Below are 21,685 nucleotides of genomic sequence, written 5' to 3'. Positions count from 1 at the left end.
CATGAGTATAGAGTATTGGGGATGATGAAAAAGTTCTGGAAATGGATCATGGTTATAGTTGTACAACATCATGAATGAACTTAATGCTACAAACTATATACTTAAAAAAGATTAAAATGGGGGACTTCTGGGTGGCTCAGTCAGTTAAGCATCTTCCTGCTCAGGTCATGATCCTCAGGGTCCTGGGATCAAGCCTCATGTCAATGCTCCCCACTCTGCAGGGAGTCTGCTTCTCCCTCCCCCTGCTCATGCTCTCTCTTGCTCTCTCTCTGTCTCTCAAATAAATAATTTTTTAAATGATTAAAATGGGAAAATTTTGTCATGTGTGTTTTACCACAATTAAATCTCTGCCTTCATATAATATTCAAAGGAAAATCAAAGGTCCTCTACAACCTGCTTTACTTCTCTAATCCTGTATCTTATAATCAACGTTAAATTATTTCTCTAAACACAGCTCTGGCCTCAGAGCTCTCAAACAATATAGTGTGACTCTCTTTGAGGTTCAGCTTAAAAGATACCTTCACAAAACTCCCTGAGATATAACCCATCAAATTAATCTTTTTCTTTTCATCTCGGTTGGTATTTTGGACCTCTCCCAGCACTTAGCACATTCTGTCCAGTATTAGAGTTAGTTGCCTGCATACATGTCTTCGCCCAGACTGTGAGCTGAGTCAGTTCCTCCATGTAGTTAAGTACTCAATACATGTTCACTGAATTGAATCTAATCCAACCTGCTTGTTTTATGGATGGAGAAATTGGAGTCCGGGGAAGTCACCCAGTGACAGGACCAGGACTAGTTTTCTATTTCAAAAATTTCCTCCCTACGCTAACACAATCTCATGCGTCCTGTGAATGTTCAGTCTGTACTGAAATTCAGTATTGTACTACAGAAAAAATGGTAGGACTCTACAGTTCTTTGGTTTATGTAAAACAGAATCATTTTATTTGAAATACTTGTATATATTAAGGTCTTGATCTAGTTTTCTTCTGTTTTCAGCTTCATGTTCCCAGTTGCAGGTGGAATGAGACCCCCTCAAGGTATGTGAAAACTGAAATTTTAAACTTTTCACTTTTATTTTTAAGTGGGAATTAAGTGGATAAAAAAAAAGTCCTGATTCTGCCACATAGAGTAAAGTTTTCCTATAGTCTTGAACCTATCTACCAGTTAGTTCTTAACATTTCTCAAAAATTGCCTAATTCTAGATTGTTAGCTCCATAGGGCAGAAGCTATGTCTGCCTTATGCTTCTCAGTGTCTGCAGCACCCAGCATACTGACAGAAAATTAGAGGGTCTCTGTGGATGTTTGTTAAATGAGTAAATGAACCTTTTTAAGTATCCTTTATTGTCATGTTTTCTCTATATGAATTTGGTCTTATAAGAGATAACATACTCTGATTAAATATAAATAATTTTTTAAGTGTCAGTTTTATTCTTTTCAATTTCTTTACTGGGTATATCCTTTCTGTTTAAGATAAGGGCCTACCAATATTAATTCTAGCTGTGCCTTCAGGGCAACTGTAGTGAAGGGATATAATCTTGACTCCTCCTGCTGTGGCATTGGGACACAGCACTGAAGAAAGAATATGTCTGCCGTTCTCTTCTTTCTGGTCACATGCTCTTAATTGTACCCCCGACACATACCAATCTGCTTCTGAAAACTGGCCCTTCTCACAAAGCCAGTGTTGATTGCTTATGCTAGAATTTCTAGAAACAGAGACTCCCAGGTCACCAATAGAGATGAAAGATAAAGAGTAGCTCAGTAGCAGGTGGTCAGTGGCTCATACTGACTTTGTCTCCATTTGTAATCAGTGATGGAGGTTGAGTTTCAGGTAAATTTTTCCAAGGGTCAGTTGTATTATTTCCATTGTGCTAACATTTATGCATTATTTAAGCTATCTATACTTAGATGTGTCTCAGATTTAGATAGAATGGTTTGAGATCTTTTGTTCTTTAGGAAGGCATTGCAGAGTTATTATTCATTATCATGGCTCAAGATTTTGCATATTTGTAAACTTTCAAGTAAAAAATCTACATATAGAGCAAGAAGAGAGCCTAAAAGTTTGCCTGATATTTTTTCTTATGGAGTTTGGAATTTTTTTGAGATTTTTTTTTTAATATACAAAGTATGTTAGGACTTTCTGATCATTAGAAGGCTTTAAATTATGCATGGATTATTTCTGAAAGCATACACAAGAAGCTGACAGCAGGAGTAGCCACAAGATCATGATAGGTGAACAGAAGACAAGAGAGATGAGAGTTTTCACTGTGCATACTTTCATGTCTTTAAATGTTGTACCAAATACATGAGTTACCCATTCAAGAATTAAATAAAACTAAATCAAATGAACAAAACTTTAGGTCCAAAGGGGCAAGAGGAAAAACATGTAAGTTCCCTGAGGACAAGGACTTGGTATTGTTGACTACTGTGTCCCTAGAATGGTGCCTGACAAGGAGTAGGCCCTCAAATGTTTGAATAAATGATTGAATGAATAAGTCAATGCCACTACTAATGTTACTTATAAATATGGATGTTCATGCTTCTGAAATTAAATGGTGTGTAAATAACCTTTAAGGTACATAGAACTCACAAGGTAAATGTGGCATACTTTACCAGACCTTTAATTTTTAAAATCAAAATTTGACCAAAAGCTCCTTATAGTAGGACCAACATAGATGTAATAGAAGTGCAAAATTTGGTTGAATTTGTGTTCAGGCCATGTAGGGATTTTGTTTTATTCATGGTTGTGTACCAACTCTCTAACACTGTGCCTAAAATATGGTAGGCACTTAGTGTTGTTGTTTTTTTTTTTTTTTAAGATTTTATTTATTTATTCATGAGAGACACAGGCAGAGGGAGAAGCAGGCTCCATGCAGGGAGCCCGATGCGGGACTCGATCCGGGGTCTCCAGGATCACGCCCTGGGCCAAAGGCGGCGCTAAACCACTGAGCCACCTGGGCTGCCCAGGCACTTAGTATTTATTAAATTCCCAAAGGGATGTATTTTCAGTCTCCTCCACTCTTGAGGATACTTCATTGGAAAAGTTTGGGTGATACTATACTATAAACATAGTTTCATGATACTGTTAATTTTTTTTAATATGCATAAATATTCTGTAGAAAAGTTATTATTATCTTCACTTTACAGATAAAGTTTTGTAACTTGCCCAAGATCACATAGCTAAGTAACTGATGGAATGGAATTCATACTCAGGTCTGTCTTACTCCACAGCCTGTGCTTTTTCCACTAAAGTGCGCTGCCTCCCAAGTAACAAGTCCTTCATACTTACGGTTTTAAGAAAATAACCTTTGGAGGCACCTGGGTGGCTCAGTGGTTGAATGTCTGCCTTCAGCTCGGGGCATGATCCCTGGGTCCTGGGATCAAGTCCCACATCGGGTTCCCTGTGGGGAGCCTGCTTCTCCCTCTGCCTGTCTCTTCCTCTCTTTCTCTGTGTGTCTCTCACGAATAAATAAATAAAATCTTAAGAAAAAAAAAGAACCATTAAAATACATTGACTTTAGGGGCACCTGGGTGACTCAGTCGGTTAAGTGGCTGACTTTTGATTTTGACTCAGGTCATGATCTTGGAGTCATCAGATTGAGCCCAGCATTGGGCTCTGTGCTGGATGTGGAGCCTGCTTGGGATTGTCTTTCTCTGTCTGCCCCTCCTCCCAAGCTTGCTCAAACGTGCATACTTGCTAACTTGTTCGCTCACTCTCTATCAAAAAAAAATTTTTACATTGACTTTAATGACATCTTTGTTTTTCAGCAGGACTGATGCCAATGCAGCAGCAAGGATTTCCTATGGTCTCTGTCATGCAGCCTAATATGCAAGGCATGATAGGAATGAATTATAGCTCTCAGATGTCCCAAGGACCTATTGCCATGCAGGTACTTGCATCTTTAACCAGTTGTTTACAAAGTTATTGTTGTTACATGTTGCATACTAAGAGCTACATACTAGGAGCATTATATTTGGAAATAAGTGTAGTTTGCATCTTAGATGGCTTCCTTTAAACTAAAATAAAGATATGTTCATAAGAGTGGGGGGTGGAAACAAAGATAAATCATTTAAGGAAAATCTGGTGACTACTATGTTAGATTACTGGTTTAAAATGACATCTTGGGAAGCTCAGGGATCTGATGCCACAAAGTAACATTGTTAGAAGTAACATTGTTCTCATGAAAGGAGCAGTGTCATTGTTTGGAAGACTTAGAGCCCACTTTACATGGAGTTATGTAATCCCCGTAACAAGTTTTTAAAGAGGTAGTGTCTCCATTTTTCTGAGGGGAAATCTGCAGCTTTGTGAGGATGTTCACAGAGCATAGGAAGCCAGAATTTGAACTTAAGTCTTGAATAAATTGGTTTTATCTAAATTGTACATTGAAATCTCTTTCAAGAGCATTAGGGAGCCATTGAATAGTTTAAAGCAGTGGAATAACACAATCAGATATGTATTTCAGAAAGATCATCCTGACTGCTGACTAGAGAATGATTGGAGAGAGGAGGGCAAAAGTAGATAGAAGCAGAATCATTAAAAGAATGATGTAATGCAAGCAGGTGAGATGTTGATTGATTATAACAAATAATGTTACATTTTAATCTTAGAATTGGTGAATGAAATTGATAGTCTCAGGATTTAGTAAGCACTGCTGAAGATGAAATGGGCTTCTTCCATTTTGCATCTCCATGTCTTTGTAAATTATCTTCTCTAGCTATGATATCCATTTAAACCATGTAATCAAATAAACTGAATCCAGAAATCAGGTTTTTGAATGGCTGAATCCAAAGTGTTATGATGCTTTTTTTTTTTTTAAATAAACGTATTGGGGGCACCTGGGGGGCACAGTCAGTTAAGCATCCAACTCTTGGTTTCTGCTCTGGTTGTGAACTCAGAGTTGTTGGATTCAGCCCTGCACTGGGCTCAACTCAGAGTCATCTTGAGAGTCTCTCTTTCTCTCTTTTCTCTCTCTCTTTCTTTCTGCCCCTCCCTCTGCCCTTCCGCCTGCACTCTCTCTCTAAAATGAATAAATAAATCTTTAAAATGTATTAATTCACAAATAAGCCAGAGCAAAAAGAATTCCCATACTATAAATAAATATTATGCCATATATTTTGTTTTTACTTAATTATTTAAGATTTTCTAAAAAAAGAGGCACTGGATGGCTCAGTTGGTTAAGCATCTATCTGCCTTTGGCTCAGGTCATGATCTTGGGGGTCCTGGGGTCAAGCCCTGCCATCAGGCTCCCGGCTCAGTGGGGAGTCTGCTTCTCCCTCTCTCTCTGCCCCTCCCCTCCAGCTCATGCTGTCTCTCACTTTCTCCAAATAAATAAATTTTTTAAGAAATAAAATTTTCGGGGATCCCTGGGTGGAGCAGCGGTTTGGCGCCTGCCTTTGGCCCAGGGCGCGATCCTGGAGACCCGGGATCGAATCCCACGTCGGGCTCCCGGTGCATGGAGCCTGCTTCTCCCTCTGCCTATGTCTCTGCCTCTCTCTCTCTCTCTGTGACTATCATAAATAAATAAAAATTAAAAAATAATAAAATTTTCTAAAATAAAATATTCTATGTGTGTTTTGTGTGTACAATATACTAGTACAGTAACATGCATACAATTTATAAATATTCAGCCTTTACAATCAGAATTTAAGTTGAAACTATTGTCATGTTGAAGTCATATAAACAGAGCTTTTGTTTTGTATGTAAAGATTTGGGAGAACTTCTAGAATCATATTTTATTCATCTCTGGTAGAAAGAAATGAGACTAAATTGAACTTTTGTAGGTTTTAAATCCACGTTACTCAGTTTTTGCCAGGTTGTGTTACAGAAACACCAATCCCAAAGTCTGTTACAAAGACAAAGATTTATTTTCTCATTTGTGATGCTTGCCTTTGTGGATTGGCTGTGACTCCAATTCTTGTTCTCTTTATCCTGAGACCCTTACCTAGGACATCCCAGACTCTTGGCATAGGGAAAAGAGATGGCCAAACCCTGTTATAACTTTTAAAGCTTCCTGTCAGAGGTAGCATTTATTAGTCACTTCTATTCACCAAAGTAATGTGGCCAAAGTGAATCCGTAGGGAAAGAAAATACCAGGAAGAGTGCACATCACATAGGAATGTGTAATCTTAGAGTAAAGACAGCGAATAGCTGGAAACAATCTACCATAGAACACGGTCTTGGGCAGCCTGGGTGGCTCAGTGGTTTAATGCTGCCTTCAGCCCAGGGTGTGATCCTGGAGACCTGGGATCAAGTCCCATGTCAGGTTCCCTACATGGAGCCTGCTTCTCCCTCTGTCATGTCTCTGCATCTCTCTCTCTCTGTCTCTCGTGGATAAATGAAATCTTAAAAAAAAAGACAAAACAAAACAAAAAAAAACACGGTCTTGCTGCTTATTGAAGTATAGTTAATATACAGTGTTATATTAGTCTCAGGTGTACAATGTAATGATTAACCAATACTATACATTATTCAGTGCTTATCTAGATAAGTGTATTCTTGATCTCCTTTTTTCACCCCTTCCATCCACCTCCATCTGGCAAACACTCATTCTCTTGAGTCTGTTTTTTTTGTTTATCTCTCCCTCTCTCTCCTTTTTTCCAGTTGTTTTGTTTATTTTTTTTAATCTTTTTTTTTTTAATTTATGATAGTCACAGAGAGAGAGAGAGAGGCAGAGACACAGGCAGAGGGAGAAGCAGGCTCCATGCACCGGGAGCCCGACGTGGGATTCGATCCCGGGTCTCCAGGATCGCGCCCTGGGTCAAAGGCAGGCGCCAAACTGCTGCGCCACCCAGGGATCCCTGTTTTGTTTCTTAAATTGCACATATGGGTGAAATCATATTTTTCTTTCTCTGAGTCACATATTTAGCATTACACTCTCTAGGGTCCATCTGTGTTACTGCAAATGGCAAGATCTCATTCTTTTTTACAGCTGAGTCATATTCCAGTTTATTTATATATATGTATATATATGTCTGTGTATGCAGTACATCTTCTTTGTCCATTCATCTTTGGATAGACACACTCGGTTTGCTTCTGTATCTTGGCTATTGTAAATAACATGGCAGTAAACATAAGAGTGCATAGTGTTTTCATTTTCTTTGGGTAAATACCCAGTAGTGGAATTTCTGCATCATCTGGTAATTCTATTTTTAATTTTCTGAGGAAAAAAAATTACTCTTACTGTTTTCCAACAGTGAGCGTAGCAATTTGCATTCCCACCAAAGGTGCACAAGGGCTCCTTTTTCTCCACATCTTTGCCAACACTTGTTTCTTGTGTTACTGATTTTGGCCATTCTGACTAGTGTGAGGTGATGATCTCATTGTAGTTTTTATTTGCATTTCCCTGGTGATGAGTGATGTCAGGCATCTTTCCCTGTGTATTTTGGCAATCTGATAAATTCCTTGGAAAAATGTCTGTTCAGGTCCCATTTTTAATCACCTTGTTTGTGTTTTTGGTGTTAAATATGTCTGTATATCTATATGTTATATCAAACTTTTGGATATTAACTCATCAGATATATTATTTGCAAACATCTTCTCCCATTCAGTAGGTTGCCTTTACGTTTTGTTGACGATTTCCTTTGCTATGCACAAGCTTTGTATTTTGGTGTAGTCCCAATAATTTACTTTTGCTTTTGTTTCCCTTGTCTGTGGAGACATACCTAGAAAAATATATCTATGGCCAATGTCAAAGAAATTACTGCCTGTGTTTTCTTCTAGGAGTTTTATAGTTTCAGGTCTCACATTTAGGTCTTTAATCCATTTTGAGTTTATTTTTCTGTATGTTGTAAAAAAGTGGCCCCGTTTCATTATTTTGCATGTAGCTGTTCAAATTTCCTAGCACCATTAGTTGAAGGGGCTGTCTTTTCCTCATGGTATGTTCTTGCCTCTTTAATTGTAGATTAATTGACCATATAAGCATGGGTGTATTTCTAGGCTCTCTATTCTGTTCCATTGATCTGTGTGTCTGTTTTTGTGCCAGGACCATATTGTTTTCATTACTACAGACGTGTAGTATATCTTGAAATCTAGGATTGTGATACCTCCGGTTTTCTCAAGATTACTTTGGCTATTTGAGCTCTTTTGTGGCTCCATACAAATTTTAGTAGTATTTGTTCTAGTTCTGTGAAAAATGTTGTTGGTATTTTTTTTTTTAATTTATTAATTTATGATAGGCACACACAGAGAGAGAGAGAGGCAGAGACACAGGCAGAGGGAGAAGCAGGCTCCATGCACCGGGAGCCTGACGTGGGATTCGATCCAGGGTCTCCAGGATCGCGCCCCGGGCCAAAGGCAGGCACCAAACCACCGCGCCACCCAGGGATCCCTGTTGTTGGTATTTTGATAAGGATTGCATTGAATCTGTAGGGTGCTTTGGGTTGTATGAATATTTTAACAATGCTAATTCTTCCAATCCATGAGCATGGACTATCTTTCCATTTGTGTCCTTTTTTTTCGTCAATATCTTATAGTTTTCAGAGTATAGGTCTTTTGCCTCCTTGGTTCATTCCTAGGTATTTTATGACTTTTGGTGTAATTATAAAGGGGACTGTTTTCTTACTTTCTCTTTCTGCTACTTCCATTATTTGTGTAGAGAAATGCAACAGATTTTTGTATATTTTGCATCCTGAAGCTTTACTGAATTCATTTATCAGTTCTAATAGTTTTTTGGTGGAGTCTTTAGGGTTTCCTACTTTAGTAGCATGTCATTTGCAAATAGTGACAGTTTATTACTTATCATTTAGGATGCCTTTTATTTCTTTTTCTTGTCTGATTCCTGTGGCTAAGACTTCCAGCACTATGTTGAATTAAAGTGGTGAGAATGGATATCCTTGTCTTGTTCCTAATGCTAGAGGATAAGCTCTCGGTTTTCACTATTGAGTATAATGTTAGCTGTGAGGTTTTTATATATGGCCTTCATTTTGTGGAGTTTTTAATCATGAATAGATGTATTTTTGTCAGATGCTTTGCTGAAATTATCACAGTTTTTATCCTTTCTCTTGTTAATGTGAGATATCAATGCTGCAAATATTGAACCACCTACCCTTGAATCCCTGGTGTAATCCCACTTGATCGTGGTGAATGATTTTTTTAATGTATTGTTGGATTTGGTTTGCTAATATTTTGTTGAGGTTTTTTTTTTTATTTATGATAGAGAGAGAGAGAGAGAGAGAGAGAGAGAGAGAGAGGCAGAGACATAGGCAGAGGGAGAAGCAGGCTCCATGCACCAGGAGCCCGACGTGGGATTCGATCCCGGGTCTCCAGGATCGCGCCCTGGGCCAAAGGCAGGCGCTAAACCTCTGAGCCACCCAGGGATCCCCCTAAAAAAATAATTATTGGTGGTCATATACTTATTGCTATTTTGTGATTTCTTTTATGCTTGCTTTTGTCATTCTTTTTTGTTTCTTTTTGTCTCGCTCTCTTCCTTGTGGTTTGATGGCTTTTTTGTGTTATGTTTGAATTCCTCTCTCTCTCTATATATATATATATATTTTTTTTATCTATTACAGGTTTTTGATTTGTGGTTACCATTAGGTTCATATATAACATCATATGTGGGTAGCAGTCTATTAATTTGATGGTCACTTAAGTTTAAACTCATTCTGCTGGCACAAAAACAGACACAGATCAGTGGAACAGAATAGAGAAACCAGAAATGTACCCTCAACTCTTTGGTCAACTAATCTTCAATAAAGTGGAAAAGAATATCCAGTGGAAAAAAGAGAGTCTCGGGCAGCCCAGGTGGCTCAGCAGTTTAGTGCCACCTTCAGCCCATGACCTGATCCTGGAGACCCGGGATCAAGTCCCATGTCAGGCTACCTGCATGGAGCCTGCTTCCCCCTCTGCTCGTGTCTGTGCCTCTCTCTCTCTGTGTGTCTCTCATGAATAAGTAAATAAAATCTTAAAAAAAAAAGTCTCTTCAACAAATGGTTTTGGGAAAATTGGACAGACACACGCAGAAGAATGAAATGGGACCATTTCCTTACACCATACATAAAAATAGACTCAAAATGGGTGAAAGACCTAAATATGAGACAGGAATCCATCAAAATCCTAGAGGAGAACACAGGCAGCAACCTCTGTGATCTCAGCCATAGCAACTTCTTGCTAGACACATCTCCAAAGGCAAGAGAAACAAAAGCAAAGATGAACTATTGGAACTTCATCAATATAAAAAGCCTTTGCACAGCAAAGGAAACAGTTGATAAAACCAAAAGACAACCCACAGAATCAGAGAAGATATCTGCAAATGTCTTATCAGATAAAGGGTTAGTATCCAAAACCTATAAAGAAGTTATCAAACTCAACACCCAAAGAACAAATAATCCAATCAAGAAATGGGCAGAAGATGTAAATAGATGTTTCCAAAGAAGACATACAAATGGCCAAAAGACTCATGAAAAAATGCTCACTATCACTCGGTATCAGGGAAATACAAATCAAAACCATGAGATACCACCTCACACTGATCAGAATAGCTAAAATTAACAAATCAGGAAACAACAGATGTTGGCAAGGATGTGGAGACAGAGAAACCCTCTTACACTGTTAGTGGGAATGCAAGCTGGTGCAGCCACTCTGGAAAACAGTATAGAGATTCCTCAAAAAGTTGAAAATAAAGCTACTCTGCGACCCAGCAATTGCACTACTAGGTATTTATCCCAAATATACAAATATAGTGATCTAAAGGGGCACCTGCACCCCAGTGTTTATAGCAGCAATGTCCACAATAGCCAAACTATGGAAAGAGCTTAGATGTCCATCAACAGATGAATGGATAAAGATGTGATATATATATATAAACATACAATGAATACTACTCAGCCATCAAAAATTGAAATCTTGCCATTTGCAATGATGTGGATGGAACTAGAGGGTATTGTGCTAAGCAAACTAAGTCAATCAGAGGAATACAATTAGCATATGATCTCATATGTAGAATTTAGGAAAGAAAAGATCATAGAAGAGAGGAAAAAATAAAACAAGATGAAATCAGAGAGGGAGACTAACCAACAGAGACTCCTAATCATAGGAAAGAAACCGAGCGTTGCTGGAGGGGAGGGGAATGGGGTACCTGGGTGATGGACATTAAGGAGCCCTGGGTATTATATAAGACTGATGAATCATTGACCTCTACCTCTGAAACTAATAATACATTATATGTTAATTAATTGAATTTAAATTTTTTTAAAGTTTGAACTCATTTAATAGCAATAAAGTTTTACTCCCCACCCCTGTATTTTATGTATATGATGTCATACTTTACATCCTTTATTTTGCAAATCACTCAATTGATTTTAATAGATGTAATTGGCATTACTGCTTTTTTTTTTTTTAAGATTTTATTTATTTATGATAGGCACACAGTGAGAGAGAGAGAGGCAGAGACACAGGCAGAGGGAGAAGCAGGCTCCATGCACCGGGAGCCCGACTTGGGATTCGATCCCGGGTCTCCAGGATCGCACCCTGGGCCAAAGGCAGGCGCCAAACCGCTGCGCCACCCAGGGATCCCCGGCATTACTGCTTTTGTGCTTTAACCTCCATGCTGATTTTATAAGTGATTAATCTACTACTTTTATTATATGTTTGCATTTACCTGTGAAATTTTTCCCTTTCATCATTTTCTTACTCCTGATTATGGCCTTCTCTTTCCAAAGAATACCCTTAAACATTTTTTGTAAGGCTGGTTTAGTGATGAACTCCTTTAACTTTTGTATGTTTGAGAAACTCTTTATGTCTTCTATTTTGAATGATAACCTTACAGGGTAGAGTATTCTTGTTTGCTGGATTTTTTTTCTTTCAGCACTTTGAATATATCATGCCACTGCCCTCTGGCCTGCAAAGTCTGCTGAAAAATCTGCTGATACCTCAGTGGGTTTCCCTTGTGTATAACTGTTTTCTTTTCTCTTGCTGCTTTTAAAATTCTCTCCTTATCACTACTTTTTAATTATTGTGTATCTTGATGTGGACTTCCCTGGGTTTATTTTGCTGGGGGCTCTCCGATTCCTGGATCTGAATGTCTGTTTCCTTAGCCAGATTAAGGAGGTTTTTAGCTATTATTTCTTCAAATAAATGTTCTGCCCCCTTCTCTCTATCTTCTCCTTCAGGGATCCCTATAAAGTGAATGTTATTATGCTTGATGATGTTGCAGAGTTTCCATAGCCTTTTCTCATTTTTTATTACTCTTTGTTGTTGTTACTGTTCAGCTTGTTACATTTCATTAAGCTGTCTTCCAGATCACTGATCCATTCTTCTGCTTCCTCTAATCTGCTGTTGCTTTCTTCTAGTGTATTTTTTAATTTCAGCTACTGAATTCTTTAGCCCTGACTGGTTCTTTTTAATATTTTCTATGTCTTTGTTGATGGTCTCACTGAGATCCTCCACTGTTTTCTCAAGTCCAGTGAATATCTTGGTGACCATTACTTTGAGTTCTTTATCAGGCATATTGCTTATCTCCATTCCATTTAGCTCCCCTCCCACCCTTTTTGATGTGCCCTTCTCTCTATAATTAGCTGTAGAAGGTCTGTTCTGCCAGTCTTCAGGTTGTTTTCAGAGTTAGTCATATAGATGTAGGGTGTCTCAGTGTGTCCATGGAATGAGGTGAGCTCAGGATCCTCCTACTCTGCCATCTTCCCCAAACTTCCCGCATTCTGTTTTATGGTTTTTGTTTTGTTTTGTTTTTGTTTTTAAGTAGGCTCTATACCCAACATGGGACTTGAACTCATGATCCTGAGATCAGGGGTTGCATGCTTTACCAACTGAGCTAGCCAGGTGCCCCCTGTTTTTTTGATAGTAGCTATTTTAATGGATGTGAGATAGTATCTCATTGTAGTTTTGATTTGTATTTCTTTAATAAATGATGTTGAGTATCTTTTCATGTGCTTATTGGCTATTTGTGTAACTTCTTTGGAAAAGTGTTGAAGTCTTTTGTCCCATTTTTGAGTTGGGTTTTTTGTTGTTGAATTGTTAAGAGTTCTTTATATATTTTAGATGTTAATTCCTTATCAGATGTATGCAAATACTTTCTCCCATTCTTTGGGCTGCCCTTTTGCTCTGTGGATAGTGTCTCTTGATGTACAATTTTTTTTTTTTAAGTTTTCATGGAGGCCAAGTTGTTTATTTTTTCTTTAAACATTTGGTAGAATTCACCAGCAAAGCCATCAGACTTTCCTTATTGGGAGATTTTGATTACCAACTAAATCTCTGTAGCTATGTGACAAGTCCTCCAATATTATTCCTCTTTTCAAAATTATTGTAACTATTCTAGTTTTTCTATCTTTCCATATACATTTTGGAATAATGTTGTCTATATCTATAAAAAGTCTTATTGGAATTTTGATAGGAATTATGGTAAACCTTTTTATCAATTTGGGGGAAATTGACATCTTAATATGGATTCTTGCAATATATGAGCATGATATGTCTATTTAGGTCTTTGATTTCTGTCATCAGCATTGTGCAGTTTTCAGCATACAAGTTCTTTTTTTAAAATATTTGATTTATTCATGAGAGACACACAGAGAGAAGCAGAGACACAGGCAGAGGGAGAAGCAGTCTTCATGCGGGGAGCTGGTCGCAGGACTTGATCCCAGGATCCTGGGCTGAAGGCAGGCGCCAAACTGCTGAGCCACCCAGGCGTCCACATCATACAAGTTCTTTAAATGTTTTGTTAGATTTACATCTAATCATTTCATTCTTTTGAGTAATTGTAAATGGCATTGTAATTTTTATTTCAGTGTCTGTTCGTTGCTAGTATGTAGAAATGATTGATTTGGGTGTGTTTGTTTTATAACCTGCAACCTTGATGAACTTACTTCTCTAGGAATTTTTTGCAGTTTCCTCAGAATTTTCTATGAAGATAATCATATCCTTTTACCAGATTTTAGCATGCCATATTTGCTTCACATTTTCAAAAGAATTTAACAAAACAGCTATAATTCCATTCTTCTGCTTCCCCAGAGATAGTTATCACTATCATGAGTTCAGTGCTTGTTGTTTTCATATGTATTCTTACACTTCTGTTTTACGTGTTTGAAGATTCATGAATCTTATGTATTTTCTAGGTTTTATAGGTTTACATGAGTGTGTACCCTTCTGTATTTGAGTGGGGTTTTTTTTTTAAGATTTTATCTATTTATTCATGAGAGACACCGAAAGAGAGGCAGAGACATAGGCAGAGGGAGAAGCAGGCTCCATGCAAGGAGCCCTATGTGGGACTCCATCCCAGGACTCCAGGACACGCCCTGGGCTGAAGACAGGTGCCAAACCACTGAGTCACCTAGTCCCTGAATTTGAGTTATTTGACATTGTTTCTCCTCAAGGTTTATCCCTGTTATAGAGTAATACAAGTTTGTTCTTAGAGCTCCTGTGTAGTATTCCAGTGCATGGGTATATATTCTTCTGTTGATGGACATTTGAGTTGTTTCCAATTTTTTGCTTTTGTTCTGGTTTTATTGATTTCTAAGAGTTCATTGTATATTCTGGATTCTTGCCTTTGTGGTTATTTGTGTTGCCAATATTTACTCCTGTTCTTTGATTTGTCTTTTAATTTTGTTGGTGTGGTGATGTCCTGTATTATAGTTAAGTCAGATGGATAAATCATTTCTTTCATGGTTTGAGTTATGTGTCTCATTAGACATAGTCTTACCCTGAGATCAGTATCATTCTCCTGTATTTTCTTATTAAACTTATCTGGAGTTGTTCTTTGGTTATAGTGTGAGTCTACACTGATAATGGAATTATTTTCCATTTGAGTAGCCAGTTGTCTCCAAATCACTTATCAATATCCCATTCTTTATACTCATTGATTTCTGTTATTCCTGTACTATCCAATTTATTTTTATGCTTTGGATTAGTCTCTGAGCTGTCCTATTTATCCCATTGCTATTTCTGTCTATCCCTGCCTCAATAACTATCTTAGTCTTCTAAGTATTCTAGCCTAAGATCAACCTTGATACTGCTAATGTGGATCTTCTTTGTTCTTTTCAAGAATTGTAGTTATTCATGGTTCTTTCCTCTTTAGTATAAATTTTAAGATCAGCTTGTCAAATTCCACATAAAATTTGTTGGGATTTTGATTGAAATTGGTATTTTTACTTTTTTTAGTCTGCCATATCTCTCCAGTTATTCAGATCTTCAGTAGCCTTCAATATTCTTCATCTGGGAAGTGAACTATTTTATCTTTAGTGTTTTTAACAGTTTATTGCATATATCTCAGATTTCTGGGTTATTTTTTTGTCATGTCTTTACCCAGTGTATAACTAAAGATTCGTATCTCGTAACTTTTTGGTTTATCTAGATTTCAAAAGAATGTATAAAGAGACTACATGAATGTATAAACTAACTTTACAATAGTAGGATAAAGACAAAATATCATTTAGCAAGTTTGAATCTTCTCGAAGATTTAGTTTTATAATTAAGTATATTTAACTATAATTAATGTTTAATATTAATAATCATTTTAGTATTTTATTAATGATTAAATATTAATATACTGTTTAATAATTTAGTGTGTTAAATTTTATAAACAGGAAGGCGGTGTGCATAATAATGCCTTTACTTTCTTAATTCTTTATTATTTTTGTGGAATATCAGTCTTTTGGCCTATATGAGTTGAATGGTTTCCCATCCAAGTACTAACCAAGCCCGACCCTGCTTAGCTTCTGAGATTAGATGAGATCCGGTACATTCACAGTGGTATGGCTGTAGATGAGTTGAGAGGTTTCTTTTGCATTTTATGTGCCTTGAATAAATGAAGTCAATTTAAAAAGGAACTTAATCCCTCACCACAAAAAAATAGTGACTATGTGACATGATGGAGGTATTAGTTAATGCTGTGGTGGTAATCATTTTGCAGTATGTAAGTGTATCACATCAACAGGTTGCATACCTTAAAATTACAGTGTTATGTTAATTGTACCTCAGTAAAACTGGAAAAATGGTAGAAAATTATTTTCTTTAAATAGAGGTGCAAAAAAAAAAAAAAGAAAGAAATGTAATCCTAGGAGCACAGTGCTCATTTTTAGCAGCAAGAGAACCACACTATGACTGAAAGGAAGTGTGCATTGCCACCCCACCCCGAGATTCAGAATAGAGAGTGTTAGTAATTAAGCAATAGGAGTTACTTATAACTTCCCTTGTAAGGTCCTAAAACCATTTGTAAGCCTTTCGAGCTGCTACTATGCATTAAGCAGGTAGATGCCTGAGCATATGAATAGGCACACAAAAAAACACATTAAAATTGTTTTTAAGTCAGAATTTGTGGTAGTTGTTGGTAATTGGAGAGACAGCATAGCATAATGGTGGAGATCATGGACTTTGGAACCAGAAGCTTTCTGGTTCTAATACTGGTTCTGCCACTTACCATCAATAAATAAGTTAGATAACAATTTTGCATTTCCATTTCCTCAACTGTACAATGAGAATAATAGTAGTACCTACGGCATAGGTTTGTTATAAGGATTAAGTCTATGAATATATATAGAGCCCTTAGAAAAGTCCTTGGGACTTTTGATGAAGGGCTTTATAAGTGTTATTATTCAGGTATTCTTGTTGATCGTAATCAGAAATATCTCTAAACCTAAGGATCTTACATATATTGAGAATAATGTATATAAACGCCTAGTTCTATAGCCGCTGGCATGTGGCATGAACACAATAAAATGGCACCTTATTTTCATAGTATAACTATGAAATGTTCACTTTTTCTTATCTAGTTGCTTTAATTCTGTATTTGCCTACAGAATCTGCTGTGTTCCAGAAAAAAAAAATGAGATCACCATTGTTTTTGAGAGTGTATTATTTTGTTGTCAGTATTATTTTTAATAATTATAATTGCTATATATTCATATGCGCTACACAGTGTTCTACGTGCTTTACCCATATTATATTATTTCTAGGCCTTAAAACAATCCTCCACTGTTTCAATGAGGTGCACTTTTCTCAAGGTTCAGAATGAGGGGATATTTTTGATAATTTCTAAAAGGAATGCTTTATTTGGAGGAAACACTAACATGATTTCTTCAACAAACATTGTTAGATTAAAATCAAGATCTTAAAAAAAAATGAAGATCTTAGTCTTGTTAAAAAAAAACAAAACTTAATTAAAAATGAATTGCTGAGGGTGCCCAGCTGGCTTAGTTGGTGGAGCATGTGACTCTTGATCTCAGGGTTGTGAGTTCCAGTCCCACACTAGATATAGCGATTACTTAAAAATAAAAAATGTTTTTTAAAAAATGAAGTGATGAAAATCTGTATTAATTTCTATAGTGTGAGTATAATCTTTACTTTAAAGTAATTTAAATTCTGGTGGCTTACATTAATCAAATTTGTATAAATGGAGTTAAGCTTTATTACAAACACATCCTTCATCTGCTATAACTAAAAGTAGCCATCCTGGAATAATAGACTAGACAATTTGATGACTAAAGTAGCTGGATGCATATATTCAGATTTTTGATGGGAGAGAGAGGATAAAAGGTTTAGAAGAAGTAAGGAGGAATATTCCCTTTATTTACAGGAAATGTGGAGGAGAAGCAGCAGTCTCCAGATGAGAGGCTTCTGGGGACAGCAAGGTTTCAGTTAGAGAACAGAAGAGAAGCCTTTCAGGGAGAAGGCTGAGGAGTAGAAGAATTTCCACTCAGTATAAATTAGCCATTATCATCATCATCAGTGTTATCGTCATCATTACTAATATTAGATTTGTAATTAGTTGTACAATACTATTCTTCTGGATGTGTGAGTAAACTTTACACTGTGGTATTGCAATATCACTCTTGCTGATTAAATATATTTTCTGTACAAGTTTGGATATAAAGCCTGTGATAATAACCATCACAATATTGATTATCCTATCATACATATTGGAAAATCATGTTTAATCTCATTTTTGGAATAACTACCATATGTGAGATTCTTATCTGCTGGATATACAAGGCCATGTAAGATATGATACCTCTTCTCAAAGAGTATGGGTTAGTGAGCTCATCAGAGATACCTTGTGTGTTCACATGTGCTTCCATGTGCACACACACCCTCACATGTTAGCAGTGGTCCCCTCTAAGACAAGGAAATGAAAGGGGTGAGAATAAGGGGCGCTTTCCATTTTTAGCCTGTAATTTTTTACTACTAAAAAAATCATATAGTTCATTAATAAAAAATATTAAAGAATTTATGGAAGTAATAGTTTTCCTTTGTAATAATTAAAAGGAGGAATTGTGTTTTTTAAGCCTTTGTTTCTTTCAGGCAGGGATACCAATGGGACCAATGCCAGCAGCAGGTATGCCGTACCTGGGACAAACACCTTTTCTGGGAATGCGTCCTCCAGGCCCACAGTACACTCCAGACATGCAGAAGCAATTTGCTGAAGAGCAGCAGTAAGAGACCTCAAGAGTCAAACAAAGGAGACACGTGATAGCTGTTATTTTAAGAATGGTCAAATGTTCTTTAATGCAGATTTGAAGCCAAAACAGTCATGTCACATTTCAAGACTCATGCAGTACTTTATGATATATAAGTTTTAGGGGCACCTGGATGGCTGAGTTGGTCAAGCAGCTTCCTTTCCTTCAGGTCATGATCCCGGGGTCCTGGGATTAAGCCCCGCATTGGGGCTCCCTGCTCAGCAGGGAGCCTGCTTCTCCCTCTCGCAAACCCTGCTATGTTCTCTCTCACAAATAAATAAATATAATCTTTTTTAAAATTTTTATTTATTCATTTGAGACACAAAGAACATGAGCAGGGAGGAGGGAGGGCAGAGGAAGAGAGAGAGAAGCAGGGTCCCTGCTGAGCAGGGAGTCTGATGGGGTGGGGGGAGGGCAGAGAGGGCAGATCCCAGTACCCCCGGATCCTGACATGACCTGAGCTGAAGGCAAGACACTTAACTAACCATTTGGGCCACCCAGGTGCCCCAATAAATACAATCTTTTAAGAAATAAAATTTTTAAGCAAGAATGGACCTTAGGGATCCTCTATTTTAATCCTGTAATTTGACATTCAGGGAAAAGTTCGGTTCAGAGGATGAAGTGACCTGTCAGTCCAGGTTACACAGTTACTAGCAAAGCTTGGACCCAAATGTAGGCCTCCTCATGTTCCAGGCATTGCTCTTCTTCCTGTATGATGCTGCCGTCCCAAGTCAGAGTTTCTTTTTTGTCTACCTCTCTGTTTTTTTCAGATTACTTTTGAATGTATAAGATTATCTCTTCCTCTTGCAAATTAGACAAGAAATAAATTCATGTCTATAATTTAAGTAAATCTTTTTTTTAGATTCACTTCATATATTTCAAAATTAATATAATGGGGAAATAGTATTTTCATAAGAAAATTAGATATAATTAGCAGTGAGGTTTTTAGTTCTAGAAATATGAGGTGATATTATTATTTGATAATCCCTGAAGCTACTTCTTTACTAGATTGTTTTTCCTTCAGAAAACGATTTGAGCAGCAGCAGAAGCTCTTAGAAGAAGAAAGAAAAAGACGCCAGTTTGAAGAGCAGAAGCAAAAGCTCAGACTTCTGAGTAGTGTGAAGCCTAAGGTAATATATTCCGCCACCACAGCACACATACACCCTGCGTGTGCCTCTCACTCATTCAGTGGATTCTGTCGCTTGGGCACAAGCCCAAGCTTAGGCTGTGGTTGATTCATTTGGGCTTATCTGAGTCTAAAAGAGAGGAATTCTTTTTGTAAGACACTGTATTGTTGAACAGAATGAGCTATCAACTGTCACCTTCTCAGCTCTTTTTTTATTACCATTGGTAAGTTTGTGATCTTTTCTTGGGAAAACTAATAATTGATCTTAATATTAATCCAGGATACTTAATATCAGTTGTATCCTGAAATATTTATAAAATAACCTTTTAATACTTTTGTGTTTTATAGAGTGTCATTTTATGCCTTTGGTATACTTATACATTTAGCAGTGTTGGGAGAACTGACTTGGAGAATTCCCTATCAGAAGTATGTGGTGAAAATACTGAAAACAAACTAATATCTGTACTTTCAATTTAAGAGGATCTAGGATGAAGTGAGACATAAGGGAAGTGAAGATTTATCCATATATCTCTTGTCTCTTAGACAGGAGAGAAGAGTAGAGATGATGCTTTGGAAGCCATAAAAGGAAACTTAGATGGGTTTTCCAGAGATGCTAAGATGCACCCTACACCAGCGTCACACCCTAAGAAACCAGGTAATTTTAATTTCAAATTTTTCTTTCATTGGAAGGTGATTTCCTGTGTGATTAATTGACCATTGTGTGTGTATGGAGTCAGTGCTCTTCATCCTTCAAGCTAAGTAAAGATATGGATATTTTAAAATTGACAGGGAGTTAGAATAACATATTAATAGACGAAGAGTTGTCAAGTCATTCAGCCAGCCAAGTATTCTTCTGCTGGCATATATTACCTTGATAAATTTTATCTTAGACCCTTGTCTTGTAGTACCTTTTACAGGTGGTATCTGTAGGAAATAATCTAATATTGGCACAGTGAACCAGTTCTTGACTTTCTGGTTCTTGAACCAGTTCTTGACTGGCGCAGTATTGGCACAGTAACCAGTTCTTGACTTTCTGGGACTTTAACCCTGTCCTGTTAATTTGCTTGGTAGATTATATACTCAGATTCTCATTCCAAATGTGCCTCAAAGTAAAATATATAGCAGTCTTGAAAAGAGAATGGATATTTGCAATCAGATTGAGTTCAGAAAGGAAAAACTGAGAGCTACTATGAAAATTTATTCACTTTCATAAATAAAAATGAAAATTATAAGCTGAATAACTAGTCAAGAAGTAACTGAAAAAAAGATACTGAATGCTGAAACTGGACCCCGTGTGGAACTTAGAAGGCAGAACTGAATGGTTATTGTTAGGACAAACACGGTTCCAGCATGCTTTTTTTGGACAACTAGGTGTAGTTTAACAACCTTATTGTTAAATTGTTGATGTTTTTGATGTTTAAATAGTCTCATGAGTTCAGTCAACATGGCATGCAGTTAGCTGTTTCTAGTTAACTGCTTCATGATCAGCCAAAAAAAGATTTTTCTGAAGCATGCCCAAGAAATTCCCAGAGCTTCTCCAGTTAGGGACTTACACGTAAGCCTAAAGGGTATACAAAGAGTTTTCAGCCTTTTACCTACCAAAAGCATCTTCTAAACCCTGCTGCCCCCACTGACTGTTTTCCTTAAAATATTGAATATACAAGCTATCACCTAATTTTATACTTATTATTAATCATATATATATAGCTGTGAGAGTTTATTTTTTTGCTGTGAGAGTTTATAAACCAAAATATATGCCACATAGATTGACATAATTCCAGTCAATACAAAGAAACATTGGTTTAGAGTTAGCAGCCTTATTGCTAGTAAATAAGGCCCATTTAAAAAATACTCATAGTAGCTCTCAGTTTTTTATTATTTTTTCTATCACTGCTGGTCTGAGAAGCCAAATTGAGAACTTAAATCTACATTCTTGTGACCATTTTGGGGAGGGGTTAGAATTTATTGGGTCATGGCTTTTTTTTTTTTTTCACAAAATTAATTAAAATGATAATTTTAATTCATTTTGCATCTTTCATAAAACCTGGAAGCACTGAAGGTTCTGTCTCATGAATCTAAAGGAGAAATGTCCAAAAGAAAAGCATGTGGTGTCCCCATTTTTCAGATGAGAGCCTTTAAAAAAAAAAAAAAAAGACTGCTTC

At 37.0% G+C, this 21,685-nt stretch overlaps 1 protein-coding gene across 9 annotated transcripts in view; it reads left to right on the top strand.

Annotated features, from left to right (window-relative positions):
- The window catches only part of SYNRG (synergin gamma), an 82,258-nt gene that overhangs the window by 6,255 nt on the left and 54,318 nt on the right, over positions 1-21,685 (top strand). For 7 of the 9 annotated variants that reach the window (XM_055327177.1, XM_055327192.1, XM_055327219.1 and 4 more), the window contains exons 2-6: positions 998-1,038; positions 3,767-3,888; positions 18,243-18,373; positions 19,422-19,527; positions 20,067-20,178. In XM_055327177.1, coding sequence (XP_055183152.1) covers positions 998-1,038; positions 3,767-3,888; positions 18,243-18,373; positions 19,422-19,527; positions 20,067-20,178 — 512 coding nt within the window. The remainder of the gene's footprint in view (positions 1-997; positions 1,039-3,766; positions 3,889-18,242; positions 18,374-19,421; positions 19,528-20,066; positions 20,179-21,685) is intronic. The other 2 variants (XM_055327185.1, XM_055327157.1) reach the window with 1 other exon arrangement.

The sequence above is a fragment of the Nyctereutes procyonoides genome, unplaced genomic scaffold (assembly GCF_905146905.1).
Source record: "Nyctereutes procyonoides isolate TBG_1078 unplaced genomic scaffold, NYPRO_anot_genome, whole genome shotgun sequence".
Lineage (NCBI taxonomy): Eukaryota > Metazoa > Chordata > Mammalia > Carnivora > Canidae > Nyctereutes > Nyctereutes procyonoides.
Note: the sequence above shows the minus strand (reverse complement) of the source record. Positions and strands in the feature narration are given on the sequence as shown.